Genomic DNA, 23201 nt, shown 5'->3' with positions numbered 1-23201 from the left:
TAAGAGGCCAAAGGGCAGGCAGGGGGCCCATGGCCCCCACACCACAGGCCGGCGCGGCCTGGAAGGGGGGCGCGCCGCCCTATGGTGAGGGCGCCTCGGCGGCCCCCCGGCGCTCTCCTTCGGACTACAAAACCCTTTCGACCTAAAAACGCCAGGGGGTTCGACCATATTTCCAGAAGACGTCCAGAACTCCGCCGCCATCGCGAAACTCCATCTCGGGACCAGAAACTCCGTTCTGGCACTCCACCGGGACGGGGAATTGGAGGAGATCATCGCCATCATCACCACCTACGCCTCTCCATCAACCAGCCATGTTTCCCCCATCCATGTGTGAGTAATTCCCCCGCTGTAGGCTGAAGGGGATGGTAGGGATTGGATGAGATTGATCATGTAATAGTCATAAGATGTTAGGGCATAGTGCCTACTATCCGTAGATGGTACTTTTATGATATTGTTGCAACTTGTTATGCTTAATGCTTGTCACTAGGGCCCGAGTGCCATGATCTCAGATATGAACATGTTATTGATTCATGAAGATATTCATTGTTTTATGATCTTACATGCAAGTTGTATACACATATTGCTGTCCGGAACCCGAGGCCCCAAAGTTACAAAAATTGGGACAACCGGAGGGGAAGGCGGTGATGTGAGGATCACATGTGTTCACGGAGTGTTAATGCTTTGCTCCGGTACTCTATTAAAAGGAGTACCTTAATTTCTAGTAGTTTTCCTAGAGGCCCGGCTGCCACAGGCTGGTAGGACAAAAGATGTTGTGCAAGTTTCTCATTGCGAGCACGTACGACTATATACGGAACACATGCCTATGGATTGTTTAGTACTTGGATACCGTTTTATTATTATTTGCAAATGCCCTACCTTGATTGTTACATGAATTCTCTCATCCATGCAACGCCCGTTCATCCATCCCTGTGCCTACAGTATTTTAATCCTCGTTGTTTACTAAAATCACTCATCGCTGTCTTTGTTACACTACTGCTTGATATTTCACTACTGCTACTGCTATAAAACTGTTACTACTGATAAACTCTTGCGAGCAAGTCTGTTTCCAGGTGCAGCTGAATTGACAACTCCGCTGTTAAGGCTTACAAATATTCTTTGGCTCCCTTGTGTCGAATCAATAAATTGGGTTTTACTTCCCTCGAAGACTGTTGCCATCCCCTATACTTGTGGGTCATCAGCCGCCGCCGCCAATCCCATCTCGGGGGATTCAGGAGATCACCTCCGGCACCCTGCCGGAGAGGGGAATCATCACCGGAGGGATCTACATCACCATGCCCGCCTCCAGAATTATGCGTGAGTAGTTCATCCTTGGACTATGGGTCCATAGCAGTAGCTAGATGGTTGTCTTCTCCTCTTGTGCTATCATATTTAGATCTTGTGAGCTGCCTATCATGATCAGGATCATCTATTTGTAATGCTACATGTTGAGTTTGGTGGGATCCGATGAATATTGAGTACTATGTCAAGTTTATTAATTGATCTATCATATATGTGTTGTTTATGTTCTTGCATGCTCTCCGTTGCTAGTAGAGGCTCTGGACAAGTTGATACTTGTGACTCCAAGAGGGAGTATTTATGCTCGATAGTGGGTTCATGCCTCCATTGAATGCAGGACGAGTGACGGAAAGTTCTAAGGTTGTGGATGTGCTCGTTGCCACTAGGGATAAAACATCAATGCTTTGTCTAAGGATATTTGTGTTGATTACATTACGCACCATACTTAATGCAATTGTTTGTTGTTTGCAACTTAATGTCGGAAGGGGTGCGGATGCTAACTCGAAGGTGGACTTTTTAGGCATAGATGCATGCTGGATGGCGGTCTATGTTCTTTGTCGTAATGCCCTGACTAAATCTCATAGTAGTCATCATGATATGTGTATGAATCTCTATTCTGTCAATTGCCCACCTGTAATTTGTTCACCCATCATGCTATTTATCTTATTGGAGAGACACCACTAGTGAATTGTGGACCCCGGTCCATTCTTTTACATCTGAAATACAATCTACTGCAATCTCTGTTCTCTGTTGTTCTTCGCAAACAAACATCATTCTCCACACCATCGTTTAATCCTTTGTTTACAGCAAGCCGGTTAGATTGACAACCTCACTGTTAAGTTGGGGCAAAGTATTTTGATTGTGTTGAGCAGGTTCCACGTTGGCGCTAGAATCCCTGGTGTTGCGCCGCACTACACTCCTCCACCAACAACCTTCACGTGGCCTTCATCTCCTACTGGTTCGATAACCTTGGTTTCTTTCTGAGGGAAAACTTATTGTTGTGCGCATCACACCTTCCTCTTGGGGTTCCCAACGGACGTGTGCATCACGCGCCATCAACGACCAGGTGGGCCGTTACGTCGGTTCTAATGAAGGATTCTTGAAGGACAAGGCAGGAAGACGAAGAATACAAGGAAAGTTTAGACCTATGACTCTTTGTAACCTAATCGTACCCGGACAGACCTCTCGAGACCTGGCTCCCAATATAAGGGCCAGGAGAGGGGCTGCCGGGGGACACACGATCATAATAGCCCTAACCACCGTAAGTCTAGAGCTAGGTCACCGTAGAGTTTAGCCTCTCAACGAGATCATAGTCGAAATCTTCGGCACCCCATTGTAACCGTTATTTTCATCAATCAAGATCAGACAAGCAGGACGTAAGAGTTTTACCTCATCGAGGGCCCCGAACCTGGGTAAATCGTTCTCCCTGCTTGTTTGATAACCGATGTCTCGTGTCAGCCTACAAGATTCCATCTACCCTAAGCGCCATACGGAGGGCATTGCCGGGGAGTACCCTCGACAGACGGGGAAGAGGGGGCCACTAAGGATGCTAAAGAAGAGGAGACCGTGGTGGAGGTACCGACCAAGGGCAAGGCCAAGGGCAAGGCCAGGAACAAGGACAAGGTCACAAGCAAGATGTCCACTAACTATAGCGAGGAAGAAGATGTGACAAGGCCACGTGCATGTTTGTTGTATGGATATGTGCCATGTGGTGTGGAGATTTGAAAAGGATGATGGGAAAAAATTTAGTCCTCTAAATTTTGGAGATGGAATCTGACAGCCGAAGTTTAGAGGAGAAAAAAATATAAAATCCACTTTAGAAATACATTTTCCTTTATTCGACATTGATGACAAAATGTTCACACAATAAGCAACGGCTGCGAACGTGCCAGTCATGGCGCATCGCGCAGTTAAGCAAACGGAAGGAAATACCAAATACAATCGTAGCTAAGATAACGGAGGCTTCGCAGGGTTTGACAGCTTCTCCACCTCTTTGGCAAACCGATCCATTGCCAGCCACGGCAGCACGACCGGCACGACAACTCGGTCCTCCCCATCGCGATCCTTACCGGTGACGAAGAAACTCACACCGAATTGAGTGTCGGCTGGGCCAGCGTAAACTGGCTCGCCCCACCCGAAGTCCACACGGTTGAACCCGAGACGACGGGCGTCAGAGAGCACGAACATGTTTGCCGGCCACAAGAACCGCCGGCCGACCATCACCATCTCGTCGATAATGGAACGAGCGTATTCAGAGGTTACCGCGGCCTTCGCTTGCCGCACCAGCGCCACGGCATCGCCCATCGAGCAGCCACGTAGCACCGCTGGGTCGACCAGCACCGTGGAGGGCACACACGCGTTGCCGTAGTACCCCGCGGGCAGGCTCATGTCGGCAGCGCCCCTGATGTTCACGACGATCATTAGGGGAGCGTTCCCGCCTGGCGGAAGCTCCAGCACCACGGCGCGAGCACGCCAGAGGAACGCCGCGAGGACCTCAAAGGTGGTTGCGGTGTCGCGGAAGAGCGGAGGGAGGCTTTTCTTGATGGTGGCGAGGTCTGATGCGCCGAATGTGAAAGAACGCATGACCGTATCGCCGGCCGGCGGAGGCGGCTGAAGTAGTAGGCCGAACTCACGGTGCGTAAATGAAGGCATAGGCGGGTCACGAGCATTGAGGAGCTCGCGGGACCAGACGGGTGCGAAGGTTGTGGACGGGAGGCCGCGGGCGAGCTCGGCGATGGCGTTCATGAACTGGGCGATGCCCATTCCGTCGCAGATGAGGTGGTTGAAGCGGAGCGCGAATACGAAGCTGCCGCAAAGCAGACGTGTCACCTGGTCATCTCGTAGCCAATTATTTGGTTAGATTATGGATCCATAGAATACTGCTATGTATTTATTTCAGTTTACTTAATAATTTCAATTGTTATTTCACGGTATCTTAATTGAAACTTGCCAATTGTCTCTGCTAAATTAGAAATACTAATGTCTTACTTGGATATGCAGCAAGGGACAGTCAAACACGCCGCTGGATCCCTCCACGTCGAAGAGCAGCTGGTCCCAGCAAGGGAACGGCGGCATGAGCCCGACCGCCTCCAGCTCTGCCAGCCGCACGTCAGCGTCGGCCTCCACAAAGAGCACCCCCTCGCCGGTGCAGTCGACCATCGGCTTCTGACCCTCAACCTCCCTGAGCCGACCGGCCAACGGGTAGTAGTGCACCAGCGCCTCGCCGAGCGCACGTCGGATGAGGCCGGCCGGGTCGACGTCGTTCTGTCCGCCACGGTAAAAGAGCGCCAAGGACAAGTGCACGCGCAAGCCCTCCTGGTCGTCGAGGTCCGCCAGATGCTTGGTCTCCCGGGGCGTATGGGCAGCCGGGCCGACGAGCTCCGGATCACGCCGGCGCACTGCGTAGGCTAGTTTCGGCGTGTATACCCGCTCCTTCGCGTGCTTCAGCATATCCACGGGCGGAGTTAGCATGTGAGTAGAGCCATCTGAGCTGAGTTGACGAGGACGGCATGGGTTTACCCATGGAGATCGTTGCTCCTTCATGCTGTAATTTCTGTGCAGGATGCTGGGCAGAGCCCGGGCAGCTGCCCTTGTTCGCCAGACTCTAGCCCCGTAGCTGAGCATAGCTAGGATGGTCTCGGAGCAAGTTGGAAGCAACAACTACTACAGTACTATCACTGTTGGCTTCCCCAGTTCTGCATGTGTACTTATATAGTGCAACAATGTGAGATTATAAGCGGGCAGCAAGCTGGAAATTCCATCGTTTGGAAATTCCAGCCTGGAATCGATCCATCGTTTGGAAGAAGCGCGCCAATTTTGGAGGAAAATATGTTGTATTATGAACTATATAAAAAAAGAAAAAAACTATTCCTATATACAACTTTTTTTCTTTTCCTGTAGCTCAAAATACAACACAATTCTCGATATGCCATGATTTCCTAGCAAATACACTATTCACTATGAAGGTTCATGATTTTTTTTCCGTGTTGCTCACATCAAGATGTAACTCATCGTTAAAACTCGCAAAGATGCAGATTCCTATGTAATTTTCGAGGACTTTCATAACTTAAAAGGTAGATTTTTTTTATCAAAATTTTGTGATTTTTGGAGCCTGGAGTCATAGATCCGTATTCTAAACCTTGGCAGCCCTATCAAATCAAAATAGCCTATATTTGATTCCATGCTCACGTAAAAGCAAAGTAGATAATCACATGGCACTAGTGGAAAATAGGCCTAATGTCACAGGTCGTATGACCCTTTTGTCGCGGGCGGCCAGGCGCGACAAGGGAGGCGCGACAAAAGGTCCACCTTTTGTCGCGGGTCTCTTACGACCCGCGACATAAGGTCCACCACGTGGCAGACGCGGGGCGCGCAGGGGACAGGCCCTTTTGTCGCGGGTGGTATTACCACCCGCGTCAAAAGGCCCTCTACGTGGCGGGCGCACAACGCTGCTGCTTTAGGGTTTGAGGGGTGCAGCACCCCCGCCACCTCATTTTTTCATTCGAAAATAAAAGTTACATATATTTGTACGCTACTAGAAGTGGTACACGTTCATTTATTATATATATATAGATCGATCAAACAAATATTGGAAGCAAAAGTCGATTCCCCTTTACATGTAGATTCCCCTTACATATATATATATATATACATTTAGCTCACGATCGACAAGCGGTACTAACGACCGTCTATTTGGAGGTAGAGCTTCTATTTGGACTAAACTCTTCTTTAACCAAAAGTCCCGCCAGTTCCTCCGCAATTTCTAGTAGGTGTTCCTTTGGTTGGAGTGTGTCCCGCATGTAGTCGACCTATATAGGAAAATGAGATGAGTATGACTATATCAATGTTGATAACGAAATATTGACGAAAATAAATAAAGTTGTGAATGTTATTGCTTACGTTGAATTTATTATTGTTACGCTTCTCGGTGGTTAACATGCGAATGGACTCGCAAACGTAGTATCCACATAGATTCGTCCCTTGTGGCTTCCGAGGGCACGGTACAGGAGTAAATGTTAGCTTCTCCGCCGAGTACTCTGCTTATGATGGTTCTTGAAAGCTGTCCAAGCCCTGCCAAGCAAAAGAATGATTGAATGAGTGGATAATTAATTGATATCTCACGAAAGATATAGCGCGGCGATGAAGGAAATTACACTTGGAGCAACTTCTGCAAGTCGCGGAACCCGTCCACGCCTCTACTCAGTGGGTCTCTTACTTCAACTATTCCCTTATCAACTTTAATGTCTAGTAGTATCCAGTGGAAGCTGCACATGTTATGTATATACGTCAGGAATTACATTTAACATCGAGTAAGAAAAATTGGATGTGCATAAAAGATCATTAAGACTCTCACTCGTAGTTGTAAGGAAACAATATTGAATCACAGAAATATTGCTCCCCCAAAAACCTTAGTAGGTTTCCCCCCGTTTCTTCGCGGTTATACTTTACCGTTTGAACATTTACTTTATCTGGGGTCAACAAACCCAATATTGATAATATTGTGACTTTTGCATTCAACGATCTTCGGTCGCATAAGAGAACACATAAGAAATAATGAGTATATGCAATGAAAACGAATATGAACTGAATGAAAATGAACTTATATGTAGTTAACAACTTACAAGCAATAGCAACTCATGAGAGATTTGTCGAGGGCATCTAAATTGAATAACTGCCAGAGTTCATTTATCTCAATATGGATCACCTCCTTTCGGTAGTAATATTCACGTGGTATATGCGTGTTACCACCCAATTTTGGCCAAATCAGGAGATGGGCCGTAAGTGAAGATGGGCTTGAAGGACGTACACGTGGAGCATCTTCAAAGCGGACTTGCGCTAAGAGTTTGGGCTTAACTGCCCGTGTATCTGTAACATAGTAGATCGCATTGTAATTTAGATTAAAAAGATAGAGTCCGGCCCGTGCACGGTTAGGTGCACGCCTCAATTAGAAAGTCCCTTGGACGATAAATATGTATCTAGGGTTATCGGAAAAGGAGGACAATCATCGTTCAACCAACACAAATCAGGCGCATCACCACCCCTTTCTTCGAGGGTTTCTCCCGGGTAAGCACCATGCTGCCTAGATCGCATCTAGCGATCTAGGCGATATACGTTTATTCGTCAACCTTGTACTGCTCGTGCTTCGAAGCCTTGTTGATGGCGAGCGAGTACTATTTATCCTTAGGTGTTTAGGGGCTTGCATTGATGCTTTCACGTGCATATCTGCGTGGCGATGCCGTCCCTCGACACCTAGCTGCCCTTACGTCTATCCAGACGTAAGGGCAGCATTTTGCTTGTTTGTTACTTAGTAGATCCGATCCGTTATAGTTGCTCCTTGCTCCGCAAGGATTAGTTTAATATCTGCATAGTTAGGCCTTACGGCGGGGTCGGAGGATCCGGTAGTGCGTTAGATGTTGTTCACCGTCCCTGCGAGGGATGTTCCGGGAATCGACGTTATGTTGGTTTTTAGGCCTCTCGTAGGGGTGGTTTGCATCATCTTCCGTAGCTGCTAGGCCCGATCACACGTAGGACGTTCCGGTTATGCGGTGAAAACCCTAGACTGTCGTGGATCGTTTTAGCTTTGTCCTGATCAAGCAGGATCCCCATGCCATTGTAAATCCAACGTGAAACATGGGGCGATCGGCTCCTTGAGCCGATCCACGAGGAAACCCGAGAGCCGATAGGGCTCGTATTTAATGTTTACGTGTCTACCATGCAAGAACAATCGAAGCACTCTAACACCTTCCCGATCGGGTCTAGGTCGGGTGGCACGCCCTAGCAACCGCCAGGACGTGGCTAGAAGATTTGCGGGACGACGCGAGGTGCCAGGGTCCACTAAGCGGCCCTGGGAGCTTCCCGGCTCTTCGTGTTGCTCAGCCATTGCCCGTCGGTGGGTTTTGGAGGGTAACACATTCTGGCACGCCCAGTGGGACAACCTTCTGCAACATCCACGTCAACATCGGCATCCGAGATGGCGGAGGAACGGATCACATACGAGGATCTTCCTCCTGATCATAAGAAGAAGTACGATGAGCTGAAGGCCATCGTTGAAGCCGAACTCATCGGCTCCTTTGAGAAGACCCGTTCGCACGGTATCAGGTTCAAAGGATTCACGCCACAAGGCGTCCTTCACGGGGTAGATCTATCCCTCCCTTCAGATGAACGAACCAGAGCCCTGCGACAGGAAATCAACTACGTGGTGGCCCATTCACTGCATCGGCATTCTGAGAGCCTGGTGAATTCTTTGGAGCGCGTTGCGTTCCGGGTGGTCCAAGAGATCATGGAGCGTCGGTACTCCCCATCAGGACCTGCTCTAGGGACTCACCAAGGAGAGGTGCAACTCCACACCAGGCCACCATTGCCGTACTCGATGGCAGCTCCACAGCAACAAGGTTCACCGGCATACGTTGTCTACAAGGTCGGAGGTGATCCGGGCGACTACCAGTTCTTATATGAGCCGCCCAAGGAGATCCCACACGGATACGTGTGCACGTTTGTGCCGGATTGCAACAAGCTGGACACGGGCGATCCGGGCTCCGAGCGGGAGGGATTGCCGGAGCAGGGAGCCATTGTTCCGGCGGGAGGAACGGCTGCAGCGGCGGGGAGTTTGGGAGCGGAAGCTGAGGAACAAGCGTGGCTAGCCAAGTATACCACTGCACCGGTCCGGAAAGCTCAGCTGCCACTACCTCCACCGCAGATCAGATCAGCGCGGTCCCGAGAGATCGGTTCGGCATCTTGCCGAAGAAGAAGATAATCGGCTATTCCAAGCCGTACCCCAATGAGTTCGACCTGATCCCACTACCACCTAAGTACCGGCTTCCGGACTTCAACAAATTCGGTGGGTCGGAAGGATCTAGCTCCATTGAGCACGTGAGCCGATACTTGGCCCAGGCTGGGCATGGCTTCGGCATCGGATCAGCTACGGGTGAGGTGCTTCTCGCAATCCCTCACCGGTCCAGCTTTTGGATGGTACACCTCGCTGCAGCCGAACTCAGTACGATCATGGAAGCAGTTGGAGGAACAATTTCACACCCAATATCATTCAGAAGCTACTGAAGCTGGTATTGCCGAACTAGCACAAGTTCGGCAGAGACGAGGAGAGACAGTGGCTGAGTACATTCAGCGTTTCAGAACTGTCAAGAACCGATGCTATTCGGTTCATTTAGCCGAGAAAGAAGCGATCGAGCTGGCCGTGGCAGGCCTTGCGGCGTCATTCAAAGATCCGACGTTCCAAGTGGAGTACAACTCGTTGACGCACCTGGTCGGTAGGCTGACCTTATATGAACAGCGCCATCCGGAGCTCGTACCGGGACAAGTTCAAGCGCGCGATAACCCTGGTCAATGCTGATGAGGATGAAGATTCTGCGGAAGATCGAGGAAGTTGCGGTAGCCGAGTGGACTCGGACGCCGGTACTCGTGTCCTGCAAATGGGTGAACCCGCCAGGGCCTCCAAGAGGGTTGGACTTCGATGTGAGCAAAACTGAACAGATCTTCGATCTGCTACTAAAAGAGAAGCAGTTGAAGCTCCCTGAAGGCCACAAGATCCCTACGGCACAGGAGATGAACAAAAGGCCATACTGCAAATGGCATCATACGTTCACGCACGCCACCAACGACTGCAAAGTGTTGCGCGCACAAATTCAGATGGCGATAGAATCAGGCCGATTAACTTTCGGACAGTTTGCCATGAAGGTAGACATGCGTCCGTTTCCGGACGTCAATATGGTAGACCTGAGCCACTCCATAAGGGAACCTGGGTTCTCTTTTGATGTCAATATGGCAGGGTTTGTGATCCGCCATGGCAAAGATAAAGCCGAGAGCAGCCACTCTCGTGGCAAGGATAAAGAGGAGGCCGTTCCACGCGACCGGCCCCAAGATGATGATAGACGGTACCTAACCGAGGAGGAGGTGAGAAGTATACGATATCAGCGCCCACTCTCCGTGCATCTCCTCAACAAATATGAGCAGCAGTATGACCGACTTCGGCGCTACGACGAAGACGATGAAAAATATCGTCGGTCTGATGCGGAAAACAGGAGGTATCGTCAGTATGATGGAAGCAACGATGGGTACGAACGCCACGCTGGAGGGAGGTCAAGGGAGCAAGACAACGTGGATAAGCACTGGAACTGTCCCTTCTTCAAACATTGTTGGGACTCAGGAATGAGCCGATTGCCAACAATCGAGAACTGCCCGCAGTGCAAACGAGCGAAGGAGAAGGACAAACGAAGTTTCAGTGTTCGAGCGTCTAGGACCTCTCCCACCACATAACAAACGAGCTGAGTCCTCTCAAGAAGAAGACTTCGAGGAGTCAGATGGAGAAGAAGATAGGTATCACCGGCCAAGGTGGTGCCCTGATGGACTCAGCCATTCTCAGAAGTGTAGAGTGCAGCGGCTGCGAAACCTGGAAGAAGCCGAGGCGCAGTACCTGTACACGTTGAGAAGAGCACGGCCCGATCTGGCCGTGAAAATTCACCAAACGTTGGAGACGAAGGCGCGCCCGCCAAAGAAAGTATGGCGCCGAAAACAGGCGAAAGCCGATGCACGAGGCATCGGCCGATGCCGATGCGAAGGCATCGGGCTGATACAAACATGATATCCGTGACCCGGACGGAGTAGCAGGTCCAAGACATTGGACATACGTGGCAAGGCCGATCCCTGAGATCGGCCCTCAAAAAATGAAAAGCAAAGGGTCTTATCTCCAGCAGGCCACGTAGCTATAGTGGAAATTCGAGAAGTTGCAAACCATCGTCAAACATTGCAATGGAAAGGGAGGCCGATTCCCGCAATCGGCCAAAATTATCCTCAACATCCCTTTGTCTGTGTTCAGCATTGATCCAACAGATGCCTGAAGAGCCGATACCATCAATTACCTGACAGAATCGGCTCGGAGGCACATAGATGGATGAGACACGAGGATACGAAGCTTGGAGTGGATGCCAAACGCCCAGCAGAACAGCTCAAAGATGGGGGCCGATACATAAACAAATCGGCCGTAAGAAATCGAAAATACAGAAAATACAGAAATTTTTGAGCACAGCCGATGCGTAGACATCGACTTAAGGATTCAAAGCCGATGCACGGCCATCGACTCAAGGGATACAACTGCTACAAGCAAGCCCAATAGAGCAGTAACATCTACTGGAGGAACCCCTCATTGGAATTGCTTGGTGACTTAGGCCCTCTCTTCAAGGACTTCCAACTCCTTCTGCAAGACTTCAAGCTTGGCAAGCTGCTGGTATTTGCCGGCAAGTTTGAGGATCGCAGCCCTGGCCAACAGCAAAAACGGTATGAGCGTGCAGATCAGGCCAGGATCATGAGAGCAACCGACGATCGTTCAGTTGGACTAAACTGCATTCTCGCCAAAGATTGGGTCATTGGACTGAAGAAGCTCGGGGGCCAGCTCGCCTTGGAGGTTCTCTGCTTTTGAAAGCCGATTTGGTTAGAATCGGCTGATGTTGCACTACAGTTGGGAAGCCGATAGTGGCCTAATGTGGCTGGTAGGCTTTCATGCTCGCCTTGACTGAGGCTCGGGGGGCAGCTAGCCCTGAAGATTCTTCGCTCTGAAAAGCCGATCTTTGTTGAAATTAGCTGTCTCTACATCGTAACCAGGGTGAAAGGTGGCGAGCTCTTGCAGAGGAAAACCATCAGGATGGCAGGAGGAGTTTGAAGAAGGAGCCATCATCGTTGATCAGGCTCTAGACCAGTCCGTTGCTGCAAAGAAACAAACATCACAAGGGAAGCTGTGAACGAGTGGCACCTGTTTTACAGGAGTATCAGCTTCAACATCAAGGTTGTCAGCAACGGACTAAGGACCTTTCCTGGAAGCATTAATCCAGGAGTTTTGCCGTCAGGACAAACATTACGATCGGATGATTTTAAAGTCCAAAGATCTGAGGGTCTCAAGGCTGTATTCTGGGCGTGTTCGATTGGGATTTTGGATCTAAATTTCAAAGATTGCAAGTTACCATCTGGGGAGGTGGTTAGATTGATCGGTCTTGCAATTTGTTATAAGAGCTGATGCATTGACATCGGCTCGTTGAACATCGATCAAGGGGACAATCGGCAAAATCAAGATAGGGGAGGATCGGCTAAATCAATATGAAAGAAATCGGCAGAGCCAAATTGGGGAATTTCTTCAATCAATAATCGGATTTCTTACATGAAAAGAGCTGATTGCTCTCAAAAGGAATACCGGGGGGAATACATTGCCCCTCCTACTACTACTGATCCTATGCTAGGAATCCTATCTAGGGGCTATTGTTGCCCTCATCATCGCCGTCGCCGCCGCTATCGGTGCTTCCGGCGGGCTCGTCATCGCTGCTGTAGCAGCCATCGGCAGGACCCTCGTCGTCCTCATCCTCCTCGTCAGCATCATCGTCTTCGCTATCGAAGTCGCTGAGGTCCCCGGGCCAGGGGCAATGGCGTTTGGCTGGCGGCTCGTCGGAGGAGCTGTCGTCCTCCTCCTCCTCCTTCACCTCCTCGGAAGAGGTGACCCCGTCCCAGGAAAGGCGGTCGTCGTCGCTTGCCTCCACCGCTTCTTCATTGGCGAGGAAGCGGAGGTCACACTCCCCGTCAGTTGAGGACTTGTCATCCTCGGACCAGACGGAGAAGTCATGGTCCTCCTTGTCCCACGCTGTTGGGGCAAGGATATCGTACGCCGCCTGCGTACCCCACTCTGGTGTTGATTCCCGGATGGGAGAGGACACGTAGGAGAGACCCGAAGAAGTGGAGGAAGAAGAAGAAGAAGACATGGCGGTGGAGAAGGGTTTTTGGGAGTGCTAGTGCGAGGAGGACAGAGAAGGGAACTGCAGGAAGTGGCCAAATAAAAAGGAGAATAATATAGTGGTTTAATGCCTAAGCAGTTTCCGAGGACGTGGTGCCAGAACCGTCAAGTCGTGCAGGGGAGTTGAGAAGGCAAGACGTCATCATGAAGGAAACTACGACGGTTCTGCTACGACATGACCCTTCGAAGGAGACAGATGGTTTTGCAATTATCATTATCAAAACCAGGGGGGCATGTGTTACCACCCGATTTTGGCCAAATCAGGAGATGGGCCGTAAGTGAAGATGGGCTTGAAGGACGTACACGTGGAGCATCTTCAAAGCGGACTTGCGCTAAGAGTTTGGGCTTAACTGCCCGTGTATCTGTAACATAGTAGATCGCATTGTAATTTAGATTAAAAAGATAGAGTCCGGCCCGTGCACGGTCAGGTGCACGCCGCAATTAGAAAGTCCCTTGGACTATAAATATGTATCTAGGGTTATCGGAAAAGGAGGACAATCATCGTTCAACCAACACAAATCAGGCGCATCGCCACCCCTTTCTTCGAGGGTTTCTCCCGGGTAAGCACCATGCTGCCTAGATCGCATCTAGCGATCTAGGCGATGATACGTTTATTCGTCAACCTTGTACTGCTCGTGCTGAAGCCTTGTTGATGGCGAGCAGTACTATTTATCCTTAGGTGTTTAGGGGCTTGCATTGATGCTTTCACGTGCATATCTGCGTGGCAATGCCGTCCCTCGACACCTAGCTGCCCTTACGTCTATCCAGACGTAAGGGCAGCATCTTGCTTGTTTGTTACTTAGTAGATCCGATCCGTTATAGTTGCTCCTTGCTCCGCAAGGATTAGTTTAATATTTGCATAGTTAGGCCTTACGCTGGGGTCGGAGGATCCGGTAGTGCGTTAGATGTTGTTCACCTTCCCTGCGAGGGATGTTCCGGGAATCGACGTTATGTTGGTTTTTAGGCCTCTCGTAGGGGTGGTTTGCATCATCTTCCGTAGCTGCTAGGCCCGATCACACGTAGGACGTTCCGGTTATGCGGTGAAAACCCTAGACTATCGTGGATCGTTTTAGCTTTGTCCTGATCAAGCAGGATCCCCATGCCATTGTAAATCCAACGTGAAACATGGGGCGATCGGCTCCTTGAGCCGATCCACGAGGAAACACTGAGAGCCGATAGGGCTCGTATTTAATGTTTACGTATCTACCATGCAGGAACAATCGAAGCACTCTAACACCTTCTCGATCGGGTCTAGGTCGGGTGGCACGCCCTAGCAACCGCCAGGACGTGGCTAGAAGATTTGCGGGACGACGCGAGGTGCCAGGGTCCACTAAGCGGCCCTGGGAGCTTCCCGGCTCTTCGTGTTGCTCAGCCATTGCCCGTCGGTGGGTTTTGGAGGGTAACAATGCGCCACGATGAACCTTATGTTCTCCTTGCATGCATCAAGGTACCACTGATGCAAATTCCGCATATGTGTTGGCAGTTTATGCAGCTGCTCTTTGCTGACCAAGTCGGCCCCGTAGACAAATTGAGGAACTATATCGGCGAGTGGATGCTGCAGCATCTCGCTGCGGACAGACGAATTCCTCCACGGTAGCGGAACGAGGCAGCCGCTGGGCTTGCGAGCTTCTTCCAGACAGAAACCACCATGTTCCTGGTACACCTTGGGAACATTAAGCACTTTGAGTGCTGGGATCGATTGTTTGGGCTGATCAACGAGCAGGGGAACTTCCTTTCTTTTTTTGCCTTCTGTCGTTTGCTTGGCCTTTTTGGGTGCACTTGTTGAACTTGACTTCTTCTCGGCTGCACTTCTAGCTGATGATTTGCTCGTGGTAGCAATATCCTTCTTCTTAGCCTTGTCATCCTTGTTCTTCTTAGCCTTTTCATTCTCCCTCTTGTCATCAATTACCCTCGCAAGGTGGCGTGTATAGTCATCCTTCTTCTCGTGTAAGTCATATTGCGATGGTGTGTTCAGAAAAGAAGTAGCATATGTTTTTGCTTCTCGGTGTATGGCTCTGCGGCTGGAGGTTTTGGCTTATGGAAATGATCATAGTTGTGTTTCGCAACAGCGGCCGCATTTTCCTCGACGGTAAGATCCCAAGGACGGGGGAGGAACCTTTGGTACTTTTGGGAGGGGCGACAACTTGCGGGTAGGACTCTTGAAACGCTTCCGGCCGGGTGCATACCGAGTCTTAGTGGGCGGAGGCGGCGGCGCCGGGAGATGGAGATGGACTACGGATGTCGTGGTCGACGTCGTACCCATGGGGTGATGGTGTCGACATGTGATCGGTAGGAGGAGGTGATGGTGGCCTGCGATTACACTGGAGGAGGTGATGGTGGCCTGCGATCACTCGGAGGAGGTGATGGTGACCTAGGACGGCCGGTACTAGGGGCTACCCGGCTGGCAGCTTGATGTTTTTCTTTTCCCGAGAGAATGATTTCTCCCAGCACCTCTCGGAGTGTAACCCCCCCCCATCACCTCCGGGGATATCGAGCTGCAATGTCTCCCACGACGGTACAACCGAATCCACCCCGACACGAGCATAGCCAGCTGGAATCTCATTGCCATGCCATGTTGCCGGCTCACCTTCAGCTCCAAATGCAGGTAAGACATAGCCGACCGCCACCTTAACAGATACGTTCCTGAACACGTCATGGAGATCACAAGGTGTTTGCTCCTTGATTCCATCCATGGGGTCGCCAGGACCGCCATCTATCATCTTTAAAGGCGGTGCCACCTCCGAGTCGGCAACGCTGCTGTCTTGCTGCTGAGATATGCCGGCGTTATTATCTGGCTGGCGCTGTTCTCGAATACTGGAGGCTTCTTCTCGGCCTTATAAGTTGCCCATAACCGGTTCTTATACGCCCGGAAAAGTTCCCCCATCTTCTTAAGAGCCCATTTCTTCACTAGCGCCCTCTGCTTAGCATTCTCAGACTCCGATCCCAGATCTGGCAAAGTGAAATGTGCCATGAGGTCGTTAAAAAGTGTGTCTTTGTACCTATCGGCAACCTGATTTTCGCACACCTTCTTGGTCTTGTTCCATTCTCTAATAGTGATCGGGAGAGAATCCCTAACCGAACTCCGCACTGATTTTTAAATTTCGTTACGACAACTCGAGGGTGCCACGAGGTTGGCCTTCCGGTGATATAGCTTCAATTGTGAAGTGGTCTTTTTTGGTCAACTTCTTTGCCGGGCCTCGTTTGTCCAACTTATCTTCGGAGGCCTAAGAGAATAAAAAATAATTAATTTATATACATATGTACATATAGAATTCCATTATTGCATCTATACTAATCGTATACCTCGTCATCACCGGAGCCGTCGGCTTCTCCATCACCGGAGCCGTCGGCTTCTCCATCACCGGAGCCACCGGCTTCTCCATGATCACCAGAGCCGCCGGCTTCTCCATCACCATCGCGGATTATGTTCGCGAAAATGTCTTCCTGTTCCAAGTCCCATTCAAATGGATCCATTATTTCTGCAAAAAATTAAATCGATGAGTACATGTTCTAACCCTAACCCTAATCAAACACTAACCAAACCCTAACCCTAACCACATATGGGGTAGGCTCAAGGAGGGGAAGTCTCGGCGTGGAGCAGGGAGAAGAGGGCGGCGCGTGTTTGCGAGAGGGAGAGGGGTGTCGGCGCGTGTTTGCGAGAGGGAGAGTGCGCGTGTTTGGGAGAGGGAGAGGGGTGTCGGCGCGTGTTTGCGAGAGGGAGAGTGCGCGTGTTTGTGAGAGGGAGAGGGGTGTCGGCGCGTGTTTGCGAGAGGGAGAGGGCGCGTGTTTGCGAGAGGGAGAGGGGTGTCGGCGCGTGTTTGCGAGAGGGAGAGGGGGTCGACGTCGGTTGTTTGCGAGGGGGAGGGGGTCGACGGCGGGTGTCGGCGGGTGTTTACTAAACTAAAACTTAAACTCTAAAAATAACTAATTACAAAAACTATATATATACTAAAATACTAAAATACTTACAAAAAGATTTAAACTAACTAATTACAAAAACTAAAATAATCTATATATATACTAAAATACTTACAAAAAAATACTTACTAAAATACTTACAAAAATTGTACAACAAAATTTAAACTACCTAATTATCTATATATATACTAAAATACTTACAATAAAAATGAACTAACTAATTAACCCACTAACTAATTAACTCAAAAATTAAAAAAAAAGAGGGCAGGGGGCGCCGGTGGACGGCGGCGCGTGGTTGGTGGCTACCCGCGCGCGCAGCCGGGCGGAGGGGCGCGGCGGCGGGGGCGGCGCCGGGGGTCGGCACGGCGGGGGCGGCGTCGGGGGTCGGCACGGCGGAAATGGCAGCGGCGCGCGCGGCACAGAGAACGGCGCGGACGGGCGCGGCGGCTCAGACGGGCGCGGCGGCTCGGAGCGGGCGCGGAGAGGGCGCGGAGAGGGCGCCGGAGGAGCTCGAGGCGGCGATGTCGGCGATGGCGGCGGCGGTGGAAAAAATGGGCAGCCTGGCGGCGTGATTTCGCTAAGTGCTGGCCTCTGTGTGTCGCGGGTGGAGGCACGGCCCGCGGCGCAATCCTTTTATACCTACCCCCCTTTTATCGCGGGTCGTGGCTCGACCCGCGATAAAGGCACCCCTTTTATCGCGGCTCGTGCCACCACCCGCGATAAAAGGGGGGGCCTTTTATCGCGGGTCGTGGCTCGACCCGCGACAAAAGGGGGTAGGAGCTAATCCGTGGCACAACCCATCCAACAGCTCTGGCCGTTTGAATCCAACGGCCTAGAGCCGTTGGATGGGTTGTGCCACGGATCAGCTCATCTCCCCCTCTTCACCCCTTTTTTTTCTATTTTAAATTAATAAAACTATTATTTCAATAACTTTTGAATGGTAACTCAAATACAAATGTTTTATATATGAATATTTATCAGAAAAAGCTAATGAACATGAATATGCCATCCATATACCTATTTGCATCTCGCATCATATGAAACGGATAGTCGTGTATGTTTCACCCCTGTGCACCGCCGCCGTGCCACTCGTGTCGCGTCCCCGTGCCACGTGTCGCCACCGCTTCCACGTGCCTCGCCCCGCCGACACACCGGCGTGCGACATGTAGCCACCGCTTACACGTGCCATGCCCCGCGTGCGCTATATAGAGCGACGAGTGCGGGCGCAACCACACGTCGCCGGCACCCCTCTCCCTCTCCGCTCATTCATCTCCGGGATCCCTCTCCGCTTACTATTTTATTGTAATTTCAATAAAGTCGTACTCGGTTCTATTAGTTTAAATTTAGTTTATAAAGTCGTTGTCGGTTGTTTTTGTTCAATAAAGTGGTTGACACGAAATTTATTACGATTGAACTGAAATTAAAGTACAGAGCTCAACTGAAAAATAAGATACATGGCCAGATTCGAATGTTGGAGCCATTCAATCATAGTCGTGCCTAGCCCTATAATACTCGCCACTGTAGTCATCATAGTCGCCGACGTCATCGTCGCTAGCATCGGGGTCGCGGTTGTCGAACCTCGGCGGATGACCACGCTTGGGCTGGGATTGAGGGTAGCGCAGGCGGGGGCCACGATAGGCCATGACGCTCTGGAGAGTCCGGCCGCGCCACCACATCCGACGGCCTGCCTCATTGAAGTTCGAAGGAGGCGTGCCGTCCTCCTCGTACCTGGCAACCGCCCTCTCACGCCGATTGATGAAGAAGCTGTCCCAAGTCGGGCTGTAGTCGGGATGCCACTGGGGATTCCTCCGCTGCTCAGGCGTGAGCTCGAAATAGTAGTGGTTCGTGATGGCCATCTCGCGTGGCACACCTAGAGGGATAGGAGGGACCGGTACGCCTCCGACGCTCAGCAACCAGCCGGTCGGGACGCGGTAGCCGGGCAGGCAGGGGTAGTTCGAGGCGCAAAGCGCCTCCGCCTCCCGGGGTGTTAGACATACGATGGAAGCCATGGGAGAGAGTGATGAGGTTTGCAGATATGAGTCCAAGCCTACATATATATAGTGGAAAAATGGCGGGAATGCGGGAAGAAAATAGGCGGGAACGAAGTGGCGCGCGAAACTTTCATCCCGGTGGAGGCTCAAACCGGGACAAAAGACTGGGGGAGGCTTATCTAGGAGGGCTTTATCTGGGGGGATGATGTGCGGGTAACCTTTTGTCACGGTTGGTGGCTGCAACCGGGACTAAAGCTGTCGGCAGGATAAGGATGTGTCGGTAACCTTTTGTCACGGTTGGTGGCTGCAACCGGGACTAAAGCTGTCGGCAGGATAAGGACGCGTGGGTGGACGCACTGCTCGATGAGATAAAGCATGTAGCGCACGACGCCCTGTCGAAGGAACAAGACAAAGTAGAAGCGGTGTTGTGCCTATAAAAGGAGCATCGATACGCCTTGCCAAGCAGATCAACAAGCCAAGCACAATTTCATTCCAATGGATGAAGGAAATGGTTGGGAAATCTCCCGTGGCGCAGCTTCTCGAAGATGTCGTTGGTGCACACGCCCTACGGCATCTTCGGAAGCTGCTCCTCGGAAGAATTTCCCTGCAAGCCCGTGAAAGACTCCGTCTCCTCTAACAGTGTTGGGGAAACGGTTCTCATTATTACATAAATGTAGAGATTGTCTTGGGAACTATATATGAAGAATACATTATTACATCGCCATCTAGTGTTGTGATCTTCTACGCTGTAGCCATGGAGAATCTTCATCATTTAGTAAGATGCTTGGGTCAATTTTCACCGTGAAGGGCGGAATTTCTTTAAACTTATTATAATCTTCCGACATGTCCGTCTTGTCATCCACTCCCACGATGTTTCTTTTCCCCGAAAGAACTATGTGGCGCTTTGGCTCCTCGGTTGATGTATTCTTTTGTTGATTTATTTTTCTTGATTTGCTAGACATGTCCTTCACGTAGAAAACTTGAGCCACCTCGCTGGCTAGGACATATGGCTCGTCCAGGTACGCAAGATTGTTGGGATCCACTGTTATCATACCGTACTTATCGTCAATATGTATACCGCTGAGCTTCACCCATTTGCACCGAAACAAAGGGACCTTAAAAGTGGGACCATAGTCAAGTTCCCATATCTCCTCTATGTATCCATAATATGTGGTGGTCTGCCCATTCTCATCTTTTGCATCGAAGCGGACACCGCTGTTTTGGTTGGTGCTCTTTTTATCTTGGTCGATCGTGTAAAATGTATTCCCATTTATCTCGTACCCTTGGAATGTACATATGTTTGAAGATGGTAACCTGGCCAACAAGTACAGATGCTCCATAGCAGATGGGTCATTAATGAGATGTCTTTGCAACCAACTGCCGAAGGTATTCATGTGTTCACGTGTAATCAAGGAGTCGGGCTGGCCCGGGTTTATTTCTCGTAAAGCATTCTTATGTTCCTCGATGTACGGAGCCACCAAGATGGAATTGTATAGAACTGTGTAGTGTGCTTGATTGAAAGAAATCTTGTCCCTTCACACCGTTGCTTTCCTTCCTAGTGTGCCTTTTCCAGTCAGCCTCCCCTCATACCGAGATTCAGGAACACCAATCGGCTTAAGGTCGTGAAGAAAGTCAACACAAAACTCAATGACCTCCTCAGCTCCGTAGCCCTTTGAGATACTTCCTTCCGGCCTAGCTCGGTTATGAACATATTTCTTTAAGACTCCCATGAACCTCTCGAAGGGGAACATATTGTGTAGAAATACAGGACCGAGAATTCTAATCTCTTCAACTAGGTGAACGAGGATGTGCGTCATAATATTGAAGAAGGATGGTGGGAACAACAACTCGAAGCTGACAAGACATTCGACCACATCTTCCCGTAATCCCGACAAAGTTTCGGATCCATTACCTTCCGAGAAATTGCGTTGAGGAATGCACATATCTTCACAATGGCTAGTCGAACATTTTCTGGTATAAGTCCCCTCAATGCAACCGGAAGCAATTGTGTCATAAGCACGTGACAGTCATGGGACTTCAGGTTCTGGAATTTTTTCTCCTTCATATTTACTATCCCCTTTATATTCGACAAAAAACCAGACGGAACCTTGATACTGAATAGGGCTTCAAAAAAGATCTCATTCTCTTGTTTGGTAAGAGCGTAGTCGGCAGTGCCCTACAAACTGCCCAGGATGATTGCCGTTTCGTCCTTTATGACGTTCCTCGGTCCTCCCGTGCTTCGCTCGTATCTTTTGTCTTTCCATACACGCCCGTAAAACCTAGAATATTCACAAAAAGATTCTTGGTCAGGTGCATCACGTCGATTGCGGAGCGGACTTCCAGGACTTTCCAATATTCTAGCTCCCAAAAAATAGATTTCTTCTTCCACATGGGCGCGTGTCCGTCGGCGTCTTTCGGAACAGGTCGACCGCTCGGACCCTTTCCAAAGATAACATTTAAATCCTTGACCATGTCAAATATATCAGCACCACTACGGGGGATAGGCTTCGGACATCGGTCTGCCTCGCCATCGAAATGCTTGCCTTTTTTTCCTTAAGGGATGCTTGCGCGGAAGGAAACGACGATTGAACGGGTACACAACTTTTCTGCTTTTTTCCAAATATTTACTTTCAGTCTCATCTAAACAGTGTGTGCATGCATTGTATCCTTTGTTCGTCTGTCCCGAAATGTTACCGAGAGCAGGCCAATCATTGATGGTTACGAATAGCAACGCTCGTAGGTCAAATTCTTGCTCGGTGTGCTCATCCCACACACGTACTCCTGGTTTGGCCCACAACTCCAAAAGTTCATCGACTAATGGCCTTAGGTACACGTCAATGTTGTTGCCCGGTTGCTTTGGGCCTTGGATAAGCACTGGCATCATAATGAACTTCCGCTTCATGCACAACCAAGGAGGAAGGTTGTAGATACATAGAGTCACTGGCCAGGTGCCGTGGACCGCAGCTCTGCTCCCCAAAAGGATTCATGCCATCCGTACTTAGACCAAAGTATAAGTTCCTTGCCTCACCCGCAAAACCGGGAACTCTCTCCCGATGTTTCTCCACCGCCGACCATCGACGGGGTGCCTCAACATCGCGTCTTTCTTACGTTCTTCCATGTGCCATCGCAACAACTCGGGCATGCTCTTTGTTTCTGAACAAACGTTTCAACCATGGTATTATTGGAGCATACCACATCACCTTCGCAGGAACCCTCTTCCTGGGTGGCTCGCCCTCAACATCATCAGGGTCATCTTTTCTGATCTTATACCACAATGCACCACATATCATTCAAATTCTCGTACTTCTCACTGCGGTAGAGGATATAGTCATTAATGCATGCTTGTATCTTCTGCACATCTAATCCTAGAGGGCAGACAAGCTTCTTTGCTTCATATGTACTGACGGGCAATTCATTATTTCTTGGAAACAGCTTCTTTAATATTATCATCAATTTCTCAAATCCCGAGTCAGTCACACCGACCTCCGCCTTCCATTTCAGCAATTCCAATACGCTACCCAGCTTTCTATGCCCATCTTCACAACCCGGGTACAACAATTTGTGGTGGTCCTCTAACATCTTGTCGAACCGCAACCTCTCCTTATCCGTGCCACAGCTCTCTTCTTGCATCGAAATGGCCCGACGAAGATCATCAGCAACGGGATCATCTCGATGCCCGTTCTTCACCTCCTTCTTCTTCATTGTCGTCCATTGTGGTATCATCGCATTCGGAGAACATAGATCGGTACCGGTCATCATTATCTTCTTCTTCATCGCCGTCTTCCATCATAACCCCTTCTTCTCCGTGCTAGGTCCAAACATTATAGCTGGACATGAATCCAAACCGAAGCAGGTGGCTCTTAATGTCTCTTGAGCAAGAGTAATCCTTCTCGTCCTTATATTTTAGACATGGACAACACATAAAACCTTGCTTCGACTTGTTGGCCTCGGCCACAAGCAGGAAAGAATTCACGCCCTCTCTGAAAGCGAGGGCACATCGGTTACCGTACATCCATGGATGACTCATCTGCATCATAAGTACAATTATATATGTATCAGATGCAATCACCTTTCTAAAATTAGTATTGTACGGACTATGTATATATATACGAGAAAATAGTTGCTAACCTTTTAGGATCAAAAGGAGGAGAAATCTTATCAAATAAAATCAAGTGGCATCCCTCTTACAAGCATTCCATCAAACACCTCTT

The 23201-nt window shown here is 49.9% G+C and overlaps 1 protein-coding gene across 1 annotated transcript; it reads right to left on the bottom strand.

The window, feature by feature from the left end:
- Positions 1 to 3243: 3243 nt before the first annotated feature.
- LOC124708426 (benzyl alcohol O-benzoyltransferase-like) lies at positions 3244 to 4920 on the bottom strand. The gene is made up of 2 exons (XM_047240109.1): positions 4285 to 4920; positions 3244 to 4125 (listed from the first exon to the last, which is right to left on the bottom strand). The coding sequence occupies exons 1-2, from the start codon at positions 4918 to 4920 to the stop codon at positions 3244 to 3246; spliced, it is 1518 nt and encodes a 505-aa protein (XP_047096065.1).
- Positions 4921 to 23201: the final 18281 nt, after the last annotated feature.

This window comes from Lolium rigidum, chromosome 1 (assembly GCF_022539505.1).
Source record: "Lolium rigidum isolate FL_2022 chromosome 1, APGP_CSIRO_Lrig_0.1, whole genome shotgun sequence".
Classification (NCBI taxonomy): domain Eukaryota; kingdom Viridiplantae; phylum Streptophyta; class Magnoliopsida; order Poales; family Poaceae; genus Lolium; species Lolium rigidum.
Note: the sequence above shows the minus strand (reverse complement) of the source record. Positions and strands in the feature narration are given on the sequence as shown.